Consider the following 13,657-nt stretch of genomic DNA (forward strand, 5'->3'; position numbering starts at 1 on the left):
CCATACTAGGTCCGTCAGCATCGAAGTTCTAAGGGAGAAGGACCATTAAGCGAGTCGAGAAAAGTCTGTATAGATTGACCTCAAAGAAGTGAAGAATAACCCATTCTTCCCAACCCACCCAAAACTATCAACAAAGAAAAAGAAAATTCAATATGTACAAGTTCTGCCAAGATAAAAGATAAACAATCCCTCTACTCAATTTTCACCCTCAATAACCGCCACAAGGGACCCATAACAAATCCTACACCCGCAAATAATCGCTCGACGAGGCTATCCGGGATGAAACGCACTACTACCCCGACAAGAAGAGATAAGACACCCAAAACAACAGAGTAGGCCCATTGCACGCCGGTAAGTCGAGTGATGGAGAATGCGCGCCCGCCTACGAACATGATGATTATTTGTCCGCCGATCATGATAACGTTAACACCGACGAAGAGCCAGTTACGGTGGATGCCTTCGAAGACATTGATGTTATTGCCGAGGGCGCGGGTGCTGCGAATAGTTAGCACTGCGTCAACTAGTACATGTGGAGGAATGGATCATACTTGTATAGATTGAATATTTGCATCCAAACGTATGTGTTAAATACGGCTGTTTGTAGCTGAGAGTGTTCGTGCGCGGTGGTGTATGAGAATATGCTGTTACCGGCAAAGTGGAGCACTAATGTCACGGCGAGCTGGTATATCGACTGCCCGATTATCATCTTCCACATTGGCACTGTTATCAAGGGAGTAGTTCTCTTGTCGGGCGTTCGGTCTAACACTCTGGGAGACGGCGGGTCGGTGGCGAGAGCCAGTGCTGCCAGGGTATCTTGGATTAGATTTACCCACATCAGTTGCACGGCTGTCAGCACTGATGTTTCGCTGGAGCTGGCCACAGATGTGACGAAGGCCAGTCCGACAGAGGTAAAGGTGATAGTAATTTGGAACTAAACCAGGCGGTCAGCTGGCGCACCGAGAATTAGAGTATCTTCAATCGGACGACTTACCTGCAAGAACTTTTGAACCGCATCGCTGACTGCCCTACCCCACATGATCGCCTTCACAATCGAGCCAAAGTTATCATCCATTAACACAATCGCGGAAGCCTCGCGAGCAATTTCTGTTCCCGAGATACCCATGGAAAATCCGACGTCAGCTGCTTTGAGTGCCGGAGCGTCATTTGTTCCATCTCCAGTGACGGCAACCGTTGCCCCAATCTGCTTCAGTCGACGCACAAGCGTACGTTTATCTTCTGGTTGAGATCGCGCCAGAACTTTCAGACGAGGCGCAATCTCTAGTTGTTCCTCCTCTGTCAGGCGCCTAAATTCCTGTCCTTCCATGACAATGTCCTCGTTGTTGGTGACAATCGCGCATTCCTCGGCGATAGATTGCGCTGTTAACAGATTATCTCCAGTGACCATACGCACCGTCACTCCCGCCCGACGGCAAGTCTCCACGGCGTCATGAGCCCCCTCCCGCAAAGGATCACGGATACCGGCAATTCCAATCAAAGTCAGGTTGCTAAGTATATCTTCGAGGTCGAGTGTGTCGGACTGAATCTCTCCAGCTCGGTTCGGGGGCCACACCTCGAAATCTCGGTAGCATAACGCGATTGCCCTTAGCGACCACTTTGAGTAGGCTTCTACCTTCTGGCGTATAGCTTCCTTGGTACTTGCAGTCAATGCGGCAACGGAATCGCCTTTTGTCGGTTCCACCAGCGTCCTGTTACAGAACCCCATCAATACCTCGGGCGCTCCTTTTATATACGCCCTATACAGCTTATACCCATTAACATCATCCAAGCATACCACAGTGATCATGCACTTGCGCGTAGCATCAAAGGGTATGAGCTCCACAACTTCATAACCAGATCGTGTCAGTTCCAATGGGCCCAAGCCCATGTTGTCTCGGGCGAAATACAGCAAAGCAGCCTCGGTCTTAGATCCAACAAAGGTGACATTTCCATCCGCTATCGACTCGAACGCCGTGGTGTTGTAAGCAACCGCATTTACAATTAGTGATTTCACATAATTGTGCAGGCGAGATTTCAACACAGCAGTAGTCGGAACGTCACGCGAAGGGGCGTCCGTCTGTAGTCCTAAATCTGAGAACTCTTCTGTGCCAATAATACCTGCGACCACGGTCATCTTATTTTGGGTCAAGGTCCCAGTCTTGTCCGAGCAGATGTCGGTAGCATTGCCCATGATCTCACAGGCGCGCAACTGTCGCACTAAGTTGTTGTCCTTCAACATCCTGGTGGTGGCAAAGGCAAGAGAAAGCGTCACGGTTAACGGAAGTCCTTCAGGCACAGCAATGACAACTACTGTCAGAGCAATGATGAAAACTTCCAAGAAGTCCTGGCCTTTTTCGGTCGCGGACGACGTCGAGTGGCGCAGACCAACCAAGAACTTGATGAACAGGATGACGAACAAGACCAAACCGGCAATACCGCCAAATTTGGCGATGTATTTCGCTAATACGTTGAGTCGCGACTGCAGTGGTGTGAAGCCAGGGTCTTCTTCCAGACTTAGGAGGATCTTGCCATAAGTCGAATGGTTGCCGGTTGCTATTACCAGGAATGAGCCGAGGCCTTCTGCGACCTTGGACCCCGAGATCACGAACGGGTCAAGGTATTTAGTATCACGGCAATCGGCGATCGCATCTGCAACCTCGTCACCGGACTGCTTCAACAGCAAGTCTGACTCACCGGTCGCAGCTGATTCATCGCATCGAATGTGGTGGCCACGAATCAGGATTCCATCGGCCGGTATGACATCTCCTGGCTCCATGTGTACGACATCCCCGACCACCAGATCGTTGATAGGTACCTCCTGTGGCCGGCCGGAGCGGATTACCCTCACAAGGCGATCTTGTTTCTTCTTGTTCAACTTTTGAAATTGCAGCTCTTTCTGGAAATCATTGCCAGCGCCCACCAGCACGATGACTATGATGGCAACGATGATCGCTACCCCTTCTACCCATTCGACAGGCGGGTTTGAGCTCGAATGCTTAGTTCCGAATGTTTGGTATAGGCCTAGGGCCAGCGAGATGATGGCCGCTCCTGTCAGGAGGAAGAGGACGTGGTCATTGTATGCCGCCCATATCAACTGCAGGACCGTGGGTGACTTGGGAACGGGGAGGCGGTTGTTGCCGAAGACAGCGCGTCGGTCTGCGAATTGTTCGGTGCCATGGTGATGGTGGAGGTGAATGTGGCGATGATGGGGTTGGTGGGAAGGTTTGTCGACGGACGAGGCTGTGGCCGATGGTTCATGGTTCCTGACGCTCGACTCGTCCACGCTTAATCCGGTATTTCGATCGGTTCGCAGACCCCTTTCTAATCCGCGGAGGCCGCCAAAGGTGTAGAAGGTATCCAGGCTTCGTGATTCGATGAGCCCGCTCAACTGCTCAGCCGAGAACTCGAATGCGCTGGGCTCGCCCCGGACCAGTGGTCCATGGGCGATGACAGGCTTCTCGCTCAGGCTCTGCGATCATGTTAGCCACTGATTGGCTCTATAGTTATAGCTGGCTAGGGTCTGGGGTGGATCACTAATGGACATGGGATTTGTGATCATGGATTTACCTGCCTCCTTCATGACCGTGACAGGGAGTTCATGCTACCGTGGGTGTATGGCGTTTGAATTAGACCAAGCAGATGGTCGTTACTGTCATTGCGGACGGGTCCGACCGGCGGGAAAAGAAGATATTACACGATTGAGGTAAGTGCTAGATTCAAGATAGTCAGGAATGTGGAGTTAAATCGCCTTCTCTGGGCAAAGTGAGGAAGAATGAGATGAAATCAGGGGAGACCAAGGAGTTAGGAGATGGAGAGAGTGAGATCCCTCCAACTAAACTAGTAATGCTGCTTGATTTTCTTGTTTGGGGCGGAGCAAAGACACTCCCAAATCCCTCGTATTGGTCGGTATTGATGATACGGGCCAAAAAGGCAGCCGCGTAACCCCCGCCGGTAATCTTCGGCCTCCCCGCTTGGCCGACCTGTAATTTTTGCCTAATTTACTCGGCAGCATCTTTTGCCCGTCGGATTTCCGTCCTTAAGGCATTAGAAGTATCCAACGTGTCGAACATAATGATCGCATTGAGAGACGGTGTAATGGTATAAAAACTCTATAGCAAAATATTGATGGATCATCCCCTGACAAGTCATATCCCTGTGTAGACGGGCTACCGAATACCATACCTAATGTCGGGGTACTTACTCTCCGGGAACGACAATATCTGGGTGGACGTAAAAGGCGATCGCAATGATCAGATAACTAGACTTAGATTAGAAAAAAGGGCTGCTTCGGAAAGAGAGGGAACAGGGAAGCTCACGTTCCACACAACAAGACACCCGCAAAGTAATTAGACCGGCCCTCACGAATCAGACAATTCATCACCACCACCGCCAGCGAGAAACAGGCAGTCTCGAACGAGTTGAAGCGCAACGACATCGGTTGACCCAAAGCCCATCCATACAGTACCAAGAATGGCGTGACGAAAAGTGCGATTTGAAGCGTGCTGCCAACAATCACACCAATGGCCAGATCCACCTTTCCTTCCTTGGCTGCTTTCACAGTGGTTGCAAACTCGCCAGCGTTGCCCACAATCGGCACGACGATCAGGCCCAAGAAGGCCCGGCTCACCCCGTAGGCTTCAACAAAGCCATCGACCCCTTCTACGAGGTAGTCGGAACAGGCAGTCACTCCCAGCGTAGCGGCAATAAGAATGATGCTAGCTGCCAACGGTCCCAGCTGGCGCTCCTCCTCCTCTTCGTCGTCTTCGGTGCTAGTGAAGAGATGGGAGTGGCTGCTGAGCTGGAAGTATAGATAGACAAAATAGAAGAGCAATAGCAAGACAGCGGTAATATGTGACAGGTGGAGGATATACTCGTTTCCACCAGGAGAGGCATACAGAGACGTGGAATACAAGGTTGATGGGATGATTAGCGCGGAGGAGGATACAATCATCAAGGACGACATGATCCCCGTCACATCGACATTGAAGTGGACTGTCTCCTTATCATAGCCGCTGGCAAAGAAGCAGCATCCCAGAACCTAGGCGATGACGGTCAGAACTTCTAGTAGGAGCATGGGAGTAATGGGTGGCATACCAGCAGCGTGCCAGACAGGATCGAGCCAACCATCGAAGACTGCACCATATGGATCTCACCTTGGCTCACAGCCGTGATTCCAACCTGAATGCTATATTTAGCCTGTACCACTTGCGATGAATGGGGGGAATTGTCTTACGATCATTTCGATGGCATTGCCAAAAGACGCATTGATCAGGCCTCCTACCGTCTGGCCGACGCTTTTAGCCAATTCCTCGGTCGCAAAGGACAACAACGAGGCCAGCGGGAAGATGGCCAGAAAATTCAGGATAAACACGGCGGAGGGGTTCCAATCTTGGGAGCCAGAGAGTATCCCCAGGAATACGAAAATTAATAGCACATTGGTGTAGCTGGAAAGAAAAGTCACCTCGACCGTATGCCAGACGCTTGCGAGGAGAGAGGGTGTGCCCGATCCCTGGGCATTCTTGAAGGGGGTCATCATGAAATGGTGAACGAGGAAAGTTCCATCAAGAAGCTGAGCATCTCTCAGAAGGTAGGTTGGCTCGGACTTATCTCCTTCCAGAGTCTCCCCGAAGTTGTAAGGCGCGCGGGGCCGTTTGGCGAATACCGTCAGGTACGGTTCGAACAGTGTCAGCTGTGACCGATACGTTTGTTTACACAAAAAGAGCGCACTGGGCGGACAGGTGGGTGGGGCCGGCCGGAAGTCCACAGCGTCCATTGGGCCAGAATGGAGGTGCCTAGGCGCCATACCCCCTCGGCCAGACGGGGAGGTGGGGGTGGCAGCCAATGGGAAAATGCCACCCAGCCCTGTAAGGCTGAGGGGGCCGCTTGCCCAGGAAAGCGCTTGGTTCGGGCTCGGGGAGCACGGTACCGTAACTCCTTACCGCGGATACAGCCAGGTCCCGTAAGCTGGTTAGACTGGTTAAGCTACTAACTTTCAGATCCATCCGATCAGCTGAACCAAAAAGAGCCTCTGAAGCGCCGCCTCTTCCTCAGAAGAAGCAAAAGCCTATTGATCTATCTCAACCCGTGAGGAACATCTTTCTCTCTTTTGAAATGCCTACGGTGAGGCACCGCCACCACTATTCTTCAACCATGGAGGGCCCCTCTGGCATATCGGCAGAATCGGATCCTCCTACGCCGCCTCCCTCTGAGCGCGCATCTTCGCCGACCGCGCCCCTCCACGGGCGCACCAGTCCCTTCCACCTGGCCATTATGAGGATCGGTAGTCACCCCGTATTGAAAGCACTTGCTGGCTTTGTCCTCCTGGGACTTCTCTCCGGCCTATTGGGATGGCCAAGGCAGCTGGTTTTCTGGTTGAACCTGGTCGCCTTGGTTCCGCTGATGGCCATCATCACGATTGCTATCACCGAGCTGTCCCATACCCTTGGACCATTTCTTCACGAGATCCTGAAATCTACCCTAGGTAACTCAGTTGAACTGATGGTTGGCCTTGTGTCAGCGCAAATGGGTCAAGGCCGTATCTTCCACTCAGTGGTGGTTGGCAGTATCCTGTGCTATTCTCTGCTGGTAGGCGATTAAGCCGTCTATGTTTGGCAAGTTGGATCAAGTTAGTTAATTATTGACGCAGGTGCTTGGTAGCTGTTTCTTGATTTCTGGTTACGACAAGGAACATCTACACTTCGATCGCAACTTGACTAGCATCATGTCATCGTTGATGATGATGGTATGCATCTCCTTGGTGCTTCCCGGCGTGATGGTCACATTTCCCTCGTTGGATACCCTCTCCATCAATGCCGTGGTGACTAGTCATGAGGTACAAATGGTTTCGTATGGGATCGCCCTCATCCTGCTGGGTCTTTTTGGTGTCTTCCTTCTTTTCCAACTCAAGTCCCATGCGGCCTTGTTTCGCATTGCCGAGGGGGCGGCCGAGTCGCACTTGAGCGACGCCAGCAGCGAAAACCGCCCAGACGATTATAGAATGCCAATGGACCACGAACCGGTCATGTTCACACCGCAATCGGCTGGCGTTGCTCTTCTCATCGCAGTGGCCTGCTTGACGGGGTGTGTTGTCCACATTGTGAACAACGTCAATGCTGCGTTAGAGCGGGGAACTGGCACCAGCTTCCCCATTTTGGTCTGGGTGCCGTTGGTGGGGAACGTGTCCAAATATCTGACCATTGTGGTTATCTCGCGCCAGGGCCATGTGGAGGTGGCCGTCCGAAACATCTTGAACAGCATTCTACGCCTCACCCTGTTGGTCACACCAACTCTGGTCCTCATGGGCTGGTCCCTGGGCCAATCGGTGACTCTGCAGATGGACAATTTCGAGGCGACCATGCTGTTCCTCGCCGCCATGGTCATGAGCCACGTGATTCACGAAGGCCGGGCCAACTACTTTGACGGCCTCATGCTGTGTGGAACGTGAGTATACCCTAGATATACAACCATCAATTTTACACCATTTTTAACGAAACCATAGGTACATCATCACGGGAGTCGCCTTCTATGTGTGTCCTAGCGTGAGCACCATCAAGGACGTTGCGGTCGTAAGCACATGATATTGAGTCCTATGCATTATCAACATGATATATGTATATGTGTATATATATAACGCTGGCCAATGTGTCCTAAAGTCCGTTATCCAAGATAAAACAGCATTTCCAACTACGCAGATGATAAGATTATGATGTTAAGGTAGTTGTCTACCGAACGTAGAAAGCAAGCGTCAAAATCGCATACCTGTCATCACTGTTAGCATATGTAGAACAACACAACCTTTTACCGGAGTAACGTACATAGCGACCAACATGCTCCCGTGAATATAGGTGTACTTCCCATCCTGCAGAATGCAGTTCACCAGCAGCACGGAGAAGAATAGAACCACGGTGTGGAAGGTTTCGAAATATAGCGTCATCGGTGTACCTATGACCCAACCCAGCATGACTAGGAAGGGAATGGCGAACAATCCAATCTGCAGGATACTGCTCACGATCATACTGATGGCGAAGTTGACATCGCCACCACCACCACAGGCAGTAATGACTACTGCCCCTTCGCAGCTGTTGCTAATTATGGGAATGAGAATAGTCGCAATGAATGTCTTCGAGATATTTAGGTTTGCCGCAGTTGCAGGAATGCTGTCCATGATGTTCTTCGTGCAAACAACTATGGCTAACGAAGAGAGAATCAGAGTTGTCGTGAGCCAGTTCATGCTGCGCTGTGACTCCCGCGAGGAGTTGCTCTCGGTCTCCCCTTGGAGGAAGAGGTGGCTATGGGTACCCAGCTGAAAATATAGATACCCACCATAGAGCGCCAGTAGCACAGCAGATGTGCCACGTGAAAACGCTACGATCTGGTCCCCAAGGTCGAATGGGAAAGTGGAATACAAGACTGAAGGCAGAATCAGTCCAACCGAGGTGACCACCATCAATGAGGCGAGCGCGCCGGTGACAGGTTTGTTGAAATGGAGGATGAAGGTATTGTATGAGGCGGCGACGAGACAGCAACCAAGGATGAGAAGGAGATCGGACAAAATGCTCCCAATCATGACAGATTGCGCAAAGTATATTTCGCCACGAAAAAGGGCCAAGATGCCGGTCTAGGAAAGTTACAGGCATGAGATTAGAACGCATCGCTAGCGTCCAGCAGAGGTTTTGAGACTCACCGACAGCTCGACACAGTTACCAAAGGTCGCATTGATCAAGCCCCCCATGAGCTGGCCTAGCGAGTCGGACAGCTCATCGGAGCAATCTGAAACTATGACGGAGAGGGGAATGACGGCCAGGAAGTTGTAGATGGACACCAGCACGGGGTTCCAGTGTAGCGCGTCCGCCACAAGACCTAGAGGCAGAAAGCATAGCAACGGTTTGGAGCCAGACTTGGCGATGGCGGCAGAGATCCTCTGTCGGAGGGTACGATGGCGGATGGGAGAGGAGGAGGCGACGGGCGAGTCCGGCTCGGGCTCCGATTGCATGACCGGATCGTACTGGTGGGAGTCTTTCGGCAAGGGGGAATCATTGAACTCTGGCCGAGACATGGTGACAGGTGGGACGACGAGGGAGGGGCGAAACCACCAGGGACGAAGAAGAGGAATGAGGGTGACAGCTGACGGCGCAAAGTGGCAGGCGGGCTTCCGTCGATGAGAGTTGACCAATTTTAAACCCCGACGATCATGGCTCCAGTCCGACGGTGACGGAGAAGATGACGTGGGTTAAGGGGGGAGAGATGTCGCAGAGCAGGGAAGAGATGGCGAGGGCCCGTGAGAGCGGTGGGCAGTGGAACGGAAAAGGAACAGGGAAAGAGAGAGAGAGAGAGACAGAGAGAGGAGAGAAGGGGAGAGGCTGAGATGAGTGGAAATCGGATCAGCATCAGAGACAGAACCTGAAGCTGAACCGAAGGGAACAATACCGTATGAGACGGTATGTGGGTGTTCGAGACGGTATGGTAATCGCGGCTGTCATTTTCCGTGACTTTTCTATTTCTGGCCCGACAGGGCTGAAAAGGGAAAAGAAGCCCTTCCCAGTTCCCATCCATCGCGTCCAACTGGTGCAATCTCCACTGATTTTGATTGCCAGTCCACTGCTTCCAACGGGGCCCCTTTATAAGCCTACCAATCAGGGAATGAGCCTGGCTGATAACCGGAAACCTCGGGGCAAGTGATGGGAACGCAACAACGCCCCCCCTCCCCCCGACACGCACGACAGAACTGACTCGGAGAAAGAGGATGGGATCCTCCAGCCTTTCCAGCACCCTAGCGGCTTGGCGGCAGCAAATGAATCTGGTCATGCTCTGACTTGAGACTCTCCATCCTGCATCTGCGTGTCCGCTCGTCGTCATCCCGTCATCTCCCTGAACTTGTCTGCAAAGTCTCTCCCTATCTGTCAGTTCCCGTGAGCGGCTCTTGATGCGCTTCAGCTTGTCACCGCTTCCCTTCCTCCATCCGCGTCTGTCGTCCGAGCGTCTTCGCGACTGCTAAAACCGCTCCCCTCTTCCCCTCTCCTCTTTGAACACGATCGTTGGCCGTTATCTCCTCACGCCTCGGATTATTAATTAATCTCAGCCCGTCGGTTTAGGTTCCTCCTTACCACATTTTCACACCCGTCCACCCGGCGATCAAAGAAACTATTCCCCAGCATCCCCACGCATTGTTACTGAAGCTCCTGTCAAGATTTTGGGGGATCCGCGGGAAGTCCGCTCTCCGTACATCGATGGATGTTTCGCTTTCCCCTTCGTATTTGAAGGCGTTCAGGGCGCTGTCGAAACGGTATCGGAAGCAAGGACTTGCTGATGCAGCCGCCGAGCTAGAGACGGTGGTGGAGCAGGTCACCAGTGAGAATAGGGGTGACTCCGGTATCGCGCTGAAGCGGTTCGGGGGGCTAGTCCTGGCCTTCCTTGAACGGGGTCAGTGGAACTCTGCCGTAGATGTCGGAACGATTGTGGTCGACGCCCGACGGGCGCAGCTAGGTCCCAACGACCCCATCACCATGGCCGCCGTTCACAACCTGGTTTCCGGATATTGTGGTCAGGGCCGTTGGGCGGAAGCGATCGATCTGGGTCGCCAGGTCACAGAGGCGCGCCGCAAAGTCTTGGGAGAGGACCACCCCCACACGATGGCCTCCATGTCCAATTTGGCTACCGCATATCGCAAGGAGGGGCATTGGCGACAATCTGAGGCACTGGAAGTTCGTCTGCTGCAGATCAAGACCCGACGATTCGGCCAGGATGACCAGTCCACCCTCACGTCTATGGGCAACCTGGCCAACACGTACACTCACATGGGGCGATATGATGATGCGGAACGACTGGAGAAGAGGGTGGTGGAACAATGTACACGTGCGATGGGTGAGCACCATGGGTCGACCTTGATGTGGAAGTCCAACCTAGCAGCCACGTATCGCGAGCAGGGTAAATTGGAGGAGGCGTTGAAGTTGGAGTCGGAAGTGATGGACATCCGTATCAAGCGGCTCGGGACCCAGCACCCCTTGACGCTGACATCCATGGCAAACCTTGCAACGATGTACCGGGACCAGGGGCGGTTGGAGGAGGCAGAACATCTGGAGACGCAGGTCGTAGAGATAAGCAAGATCAATCTAGGCGAGCAGCATCCGCAGACTCTGATGTCGATGATCAACTTGGCGTCCACCTACCGGGGCCAGGAACGGATGGACGAGGCCGCCAGTCTTGGGGCACGAGCGGTGGCTGTGATGAAGGCACGCCTGGGTGAGCAGAATCCATTAACCTTGACTGCCATGGCGGATCTCGCCTTGACGTATCAGGGTCAAGGAAAGACGGGTAGCGCCGAAGCGTTGACCGCGCAGGCGCTGCGTTTGATGCAGAAGAATCTCGGAGCACTCCATCCCCACACGCTGACGACCATGGCCAACTTGGGGGCCATCTACCAGTCCCAAGGCCGATGGGATGAAGCCGAGACGCTCGTGGAGCAAGCCGTTCGTGGCAGGGAGAAGGTGCTAGGGAAAACACATCCAGACACGCAAGCGTCAATGGAGGACCTGCTGCGCGTGTATCGAGTGTTGGCGGCGGATCGCACGACGGAGATACACATGCGGCATACGCAGTAAAGATGGGCGATCAGTCAGGCGTGGGGAGTCTCATGACAGTATTTTTTTGGTCTTCTTCGTGGTCTGCTATCTTGGTCAATGAGTACATGATGATAATGATGATCATTGGGAAGGAGTTTGGGACTGGATCCGTGAATCTCCACAGGCACATATCAGCATTTTGAGTATTTACTTGCTACTTACTTACTACATGAGATGATCACATTGACGTGCATTGGCCCACCCAGGGTCTTTCTGAGTATGATTTCATATGTCAAAGATGAAGGAAATCCACTTTCAGATACAAGATCGGGAAGTCTCCCTCGCCTTATGAAGGGGTTGGGAAAAAGCATGACTGGGGAGTGTGGCTGAGTCTCTTTTTAAGCAACAGCACTGCCCCCTTGCCAAGACTCCAACTGCTTCTTCATCCTCTTGTCTCTCCAATGCAATTCCAAACATTCACTCATTCAATTCAGGCCATTCCTCTGATCCAGACCTCATAATGGCCGATCGTTTGCATTCTAAAGCCATCAAGCTTCTCACCCAGCTGTCATGAGATCACTGCCTGACAGATCGGTGGATCGCGACCGGTCGGATTCGCCTGCATGCCAGCCCGCCGCACCCATCCAGGGTTCCTTGACCTGATCCACCCAATGGGTCCCTGTCTGCTTCTTCCTCACAACTTGCTCACAGCGAGTCAACGACTTGAATTAACCGCGGAATCTGGTCCGAGATGGTCGGATCAAGCCCGATATTCTCCAGCATGTTATGATTTGCTCGTTCCCCGCACGCTGGCAACTGGTCTCGCATCACACACGGCACCCCCTCCCCGCTCCCATGGGCACTCGGAGGAAAACAGCTATTTAGTCCTGGGCTTCGACTGGAACTAAGGGGGTAACAAGCAACTCGGGGAATTCTGCGCTGTTACAGCTGTAGTCGCAACAATGACAGCCTCTACGGAAGATATCACCCCTTTCTCGGTGGAAGGGAAGACGGCCATTGTCACGGGCGCTGGCTCGGGTTAGTCTCCCCTTCTTCTTCATACTGGAGCACTCTTCTGACGGTGATAGGGATCAATCTATCATTCGCATCCCTCCTGCTATCCAGGAATTGCAATGTTGTGGTAGCCGACATCGCCCTGCGACCGGAAGCAGAGCAACTCCTCGCTAAGTATGAGGCCGCCGACTCCTCCCCACGAGCAGTTTTCATTCGCACAGACGTCACCTCTTGGGCCGACTTGAAACGCATGTTTGACTTGACCTTATCCTTGTTTGAGGAATTCCATATCCTCTGTCCTGGTGCCGGTGTCTACGAGCCCCCGTGGTCGAATTTTTGGCAGCCACCCGGCTCCGCCATAAGCAAAGACAAAGAGGACAGCGACCGATACGCTCTACTGGATATCAACGTCACGCATCCCATCCGAACTACCCAGCTGGCCTTGTCGCACTGGCTGCATCCCACAAGCCCCAACGTAGCTCCCGTCTCTCCACAGAATCCCCGCCGCGTTATTCACATCTCCTCCGTGGCAGGTCAACTGCCAAACGTTGTGTGTCCCATGTATGGCGCTTCAAAGGCCGCCATTACCGGCTTCGTGCGGTGTTTGGCCCCCCTCGAGCAGGCAATCGGCGTTCGTGTGAATGCAGTGGCCCCCGGTCTTATACGTACCCCATTGTGGGTCGAGAATCAGGAAAAAATGATGCTTATCGACGAGGAGAAGGACGGATGGGCAACGCCCGAAGAAGTCGCATCCGCCATGCTAAGATGCGTGGAAGATAAGGATATTGGGGGAGGAACGATTTTGGAAGTTGTTCGCAACTCAACGCGACGTGTTGAGATTCTAAATGACCCAGGTCCCGCTAGGGTGGCTGGGGATGCCTCCATCCCGAGCAAGAACCAACAGGGGGTGGACCAACTCCTCGAATCCCTGAAGCAGAAGGATATATGGGGCCCGCAACAGCGGTCGACATAGTGTGCATACTGCTATCTTTGCCTTTATTGAGTAAACATACGTAGGGAAGGCATAAGAAATCGTTAAGCCATCAGTGAAGTCGCCCCCCTGTTGGATAACATCATGGGCTACAATG

The 13,657-nt window shown here is 52.9% G+C and overlaps 5 protein-coding genes across 5 annotated transcripts; 3 read left to right on the forward strand and 2 right to left on the reverse strand.

The window, feature by feature from the left end:
* Positions 1-191: 191 nt before the first annotated feature.
* Positions 192-5,770, reverse strand: AtWU_10748 (plasma membrane calcium-transporting ATPase; the record flags this gene model as incomplete). The annotated part of the gene is made up of 7 exons (XM_035505852.1): positions 192-495; positions 549-931; positions 992-3,466; positions 4,210-4,255; positions 4,314-5,035; positions 5,092-5,175; positions 5,231-5,770. 7 exons carry the CDS (start codon positions 5,768-5,770, stop codon positions 192-194), a joined length of 4,554 nt encoding a protein of 1,517 aa, XP_035361745.1.
* Positions 5,771-6,147: 377 nt separating this feature from the next.
* AtWU_10749 (vacuolar calcium ion transporter) lies at positions 6,148-7,574 on the forward strand (the record flags this gene model as incomplete). The annotated part of the gene is made up of 3 exons (XM_035505853.1): positions 6,148-6,582; positions 6,644-7,437; positions 7,496-7,574. 3 exons carry the CDS (start codon positions 6,148-6,150, stop codon positions 7,572-7,574), a joined length of 1,308 nt encoding a protein of 435 aa, XP_035361746.1.
* Positions 7,575-7,718: 144 nt separating this feature from the next.
* Positions 7,719-9,052, reverse strand: AtWU_10750 (vacuolar calcium ion transporter; the record flags this gene model as incomplete). Its single annotated transcript, XM_035505854.1, has 3 exons — positions 7,719-7,755; positions 7,812-8,614; positions 8,681-9,052. 3 exons carry the CDS (start codon positions 9,050-9,052, stop codon positions 7,719-7,721), a joined length of 1,212 nt encoding a protein of 403 aa, XP_035361747.1.
* Positions 9,053-10,223: 1,171 nt separating this feature from the next.
* On the forward strand, positions 10,224-11,594 carry AtWU_10751 (kinesin light chain 3; the record flags this gene model as incomplete). The annotated part of the gene is made up of 1 exon (XM_035505855.1): positions 10,224-11,594. The coding sequence occupies one exon, from the start codon at positions 10,224-10,226 to the stop codon at positions 11,592-11,594; it is 1,371 nt and encodes a 456-aa protein (XP_035361748.1).
* Positions 11,595-12,517: 923 nt separating this feature from the next.
* On the forward strand, positions 12,518-13,542 carry AtWU_10752 (short chain dehydrogenase; the record flags this gene model as incomplete). The annotated part of the gene is made up of 2 exons (XM_035505856.1): positions 12,518-12,593; positions 12,644-13,542. The coding sequence occupies 2 exons, from the start codon at positions 12,518-12,520 to the stop codon at positions 13,540-13,542; spliced, it is 975 nt and encodes a 324-aa protein (XP_035361749.1).
* Between the last annotated feature and the right edge of the window lie 115 nt (positions 13,543-13,657).

This window comes from Aspergillus tubingensis (assembly GCF_013340325.1).
Source record: "Aspergillus tubingensis WU-2223L DNA, scaffold_13, whole genome shotgun sequence".
Lineage (NCBI taxonomy): Eukaryota > Fungi > Ascomycota > Eurotiomycetes > Eurotiales > Aspergillaceae > Aspergillus > Aspergillus tubingensis.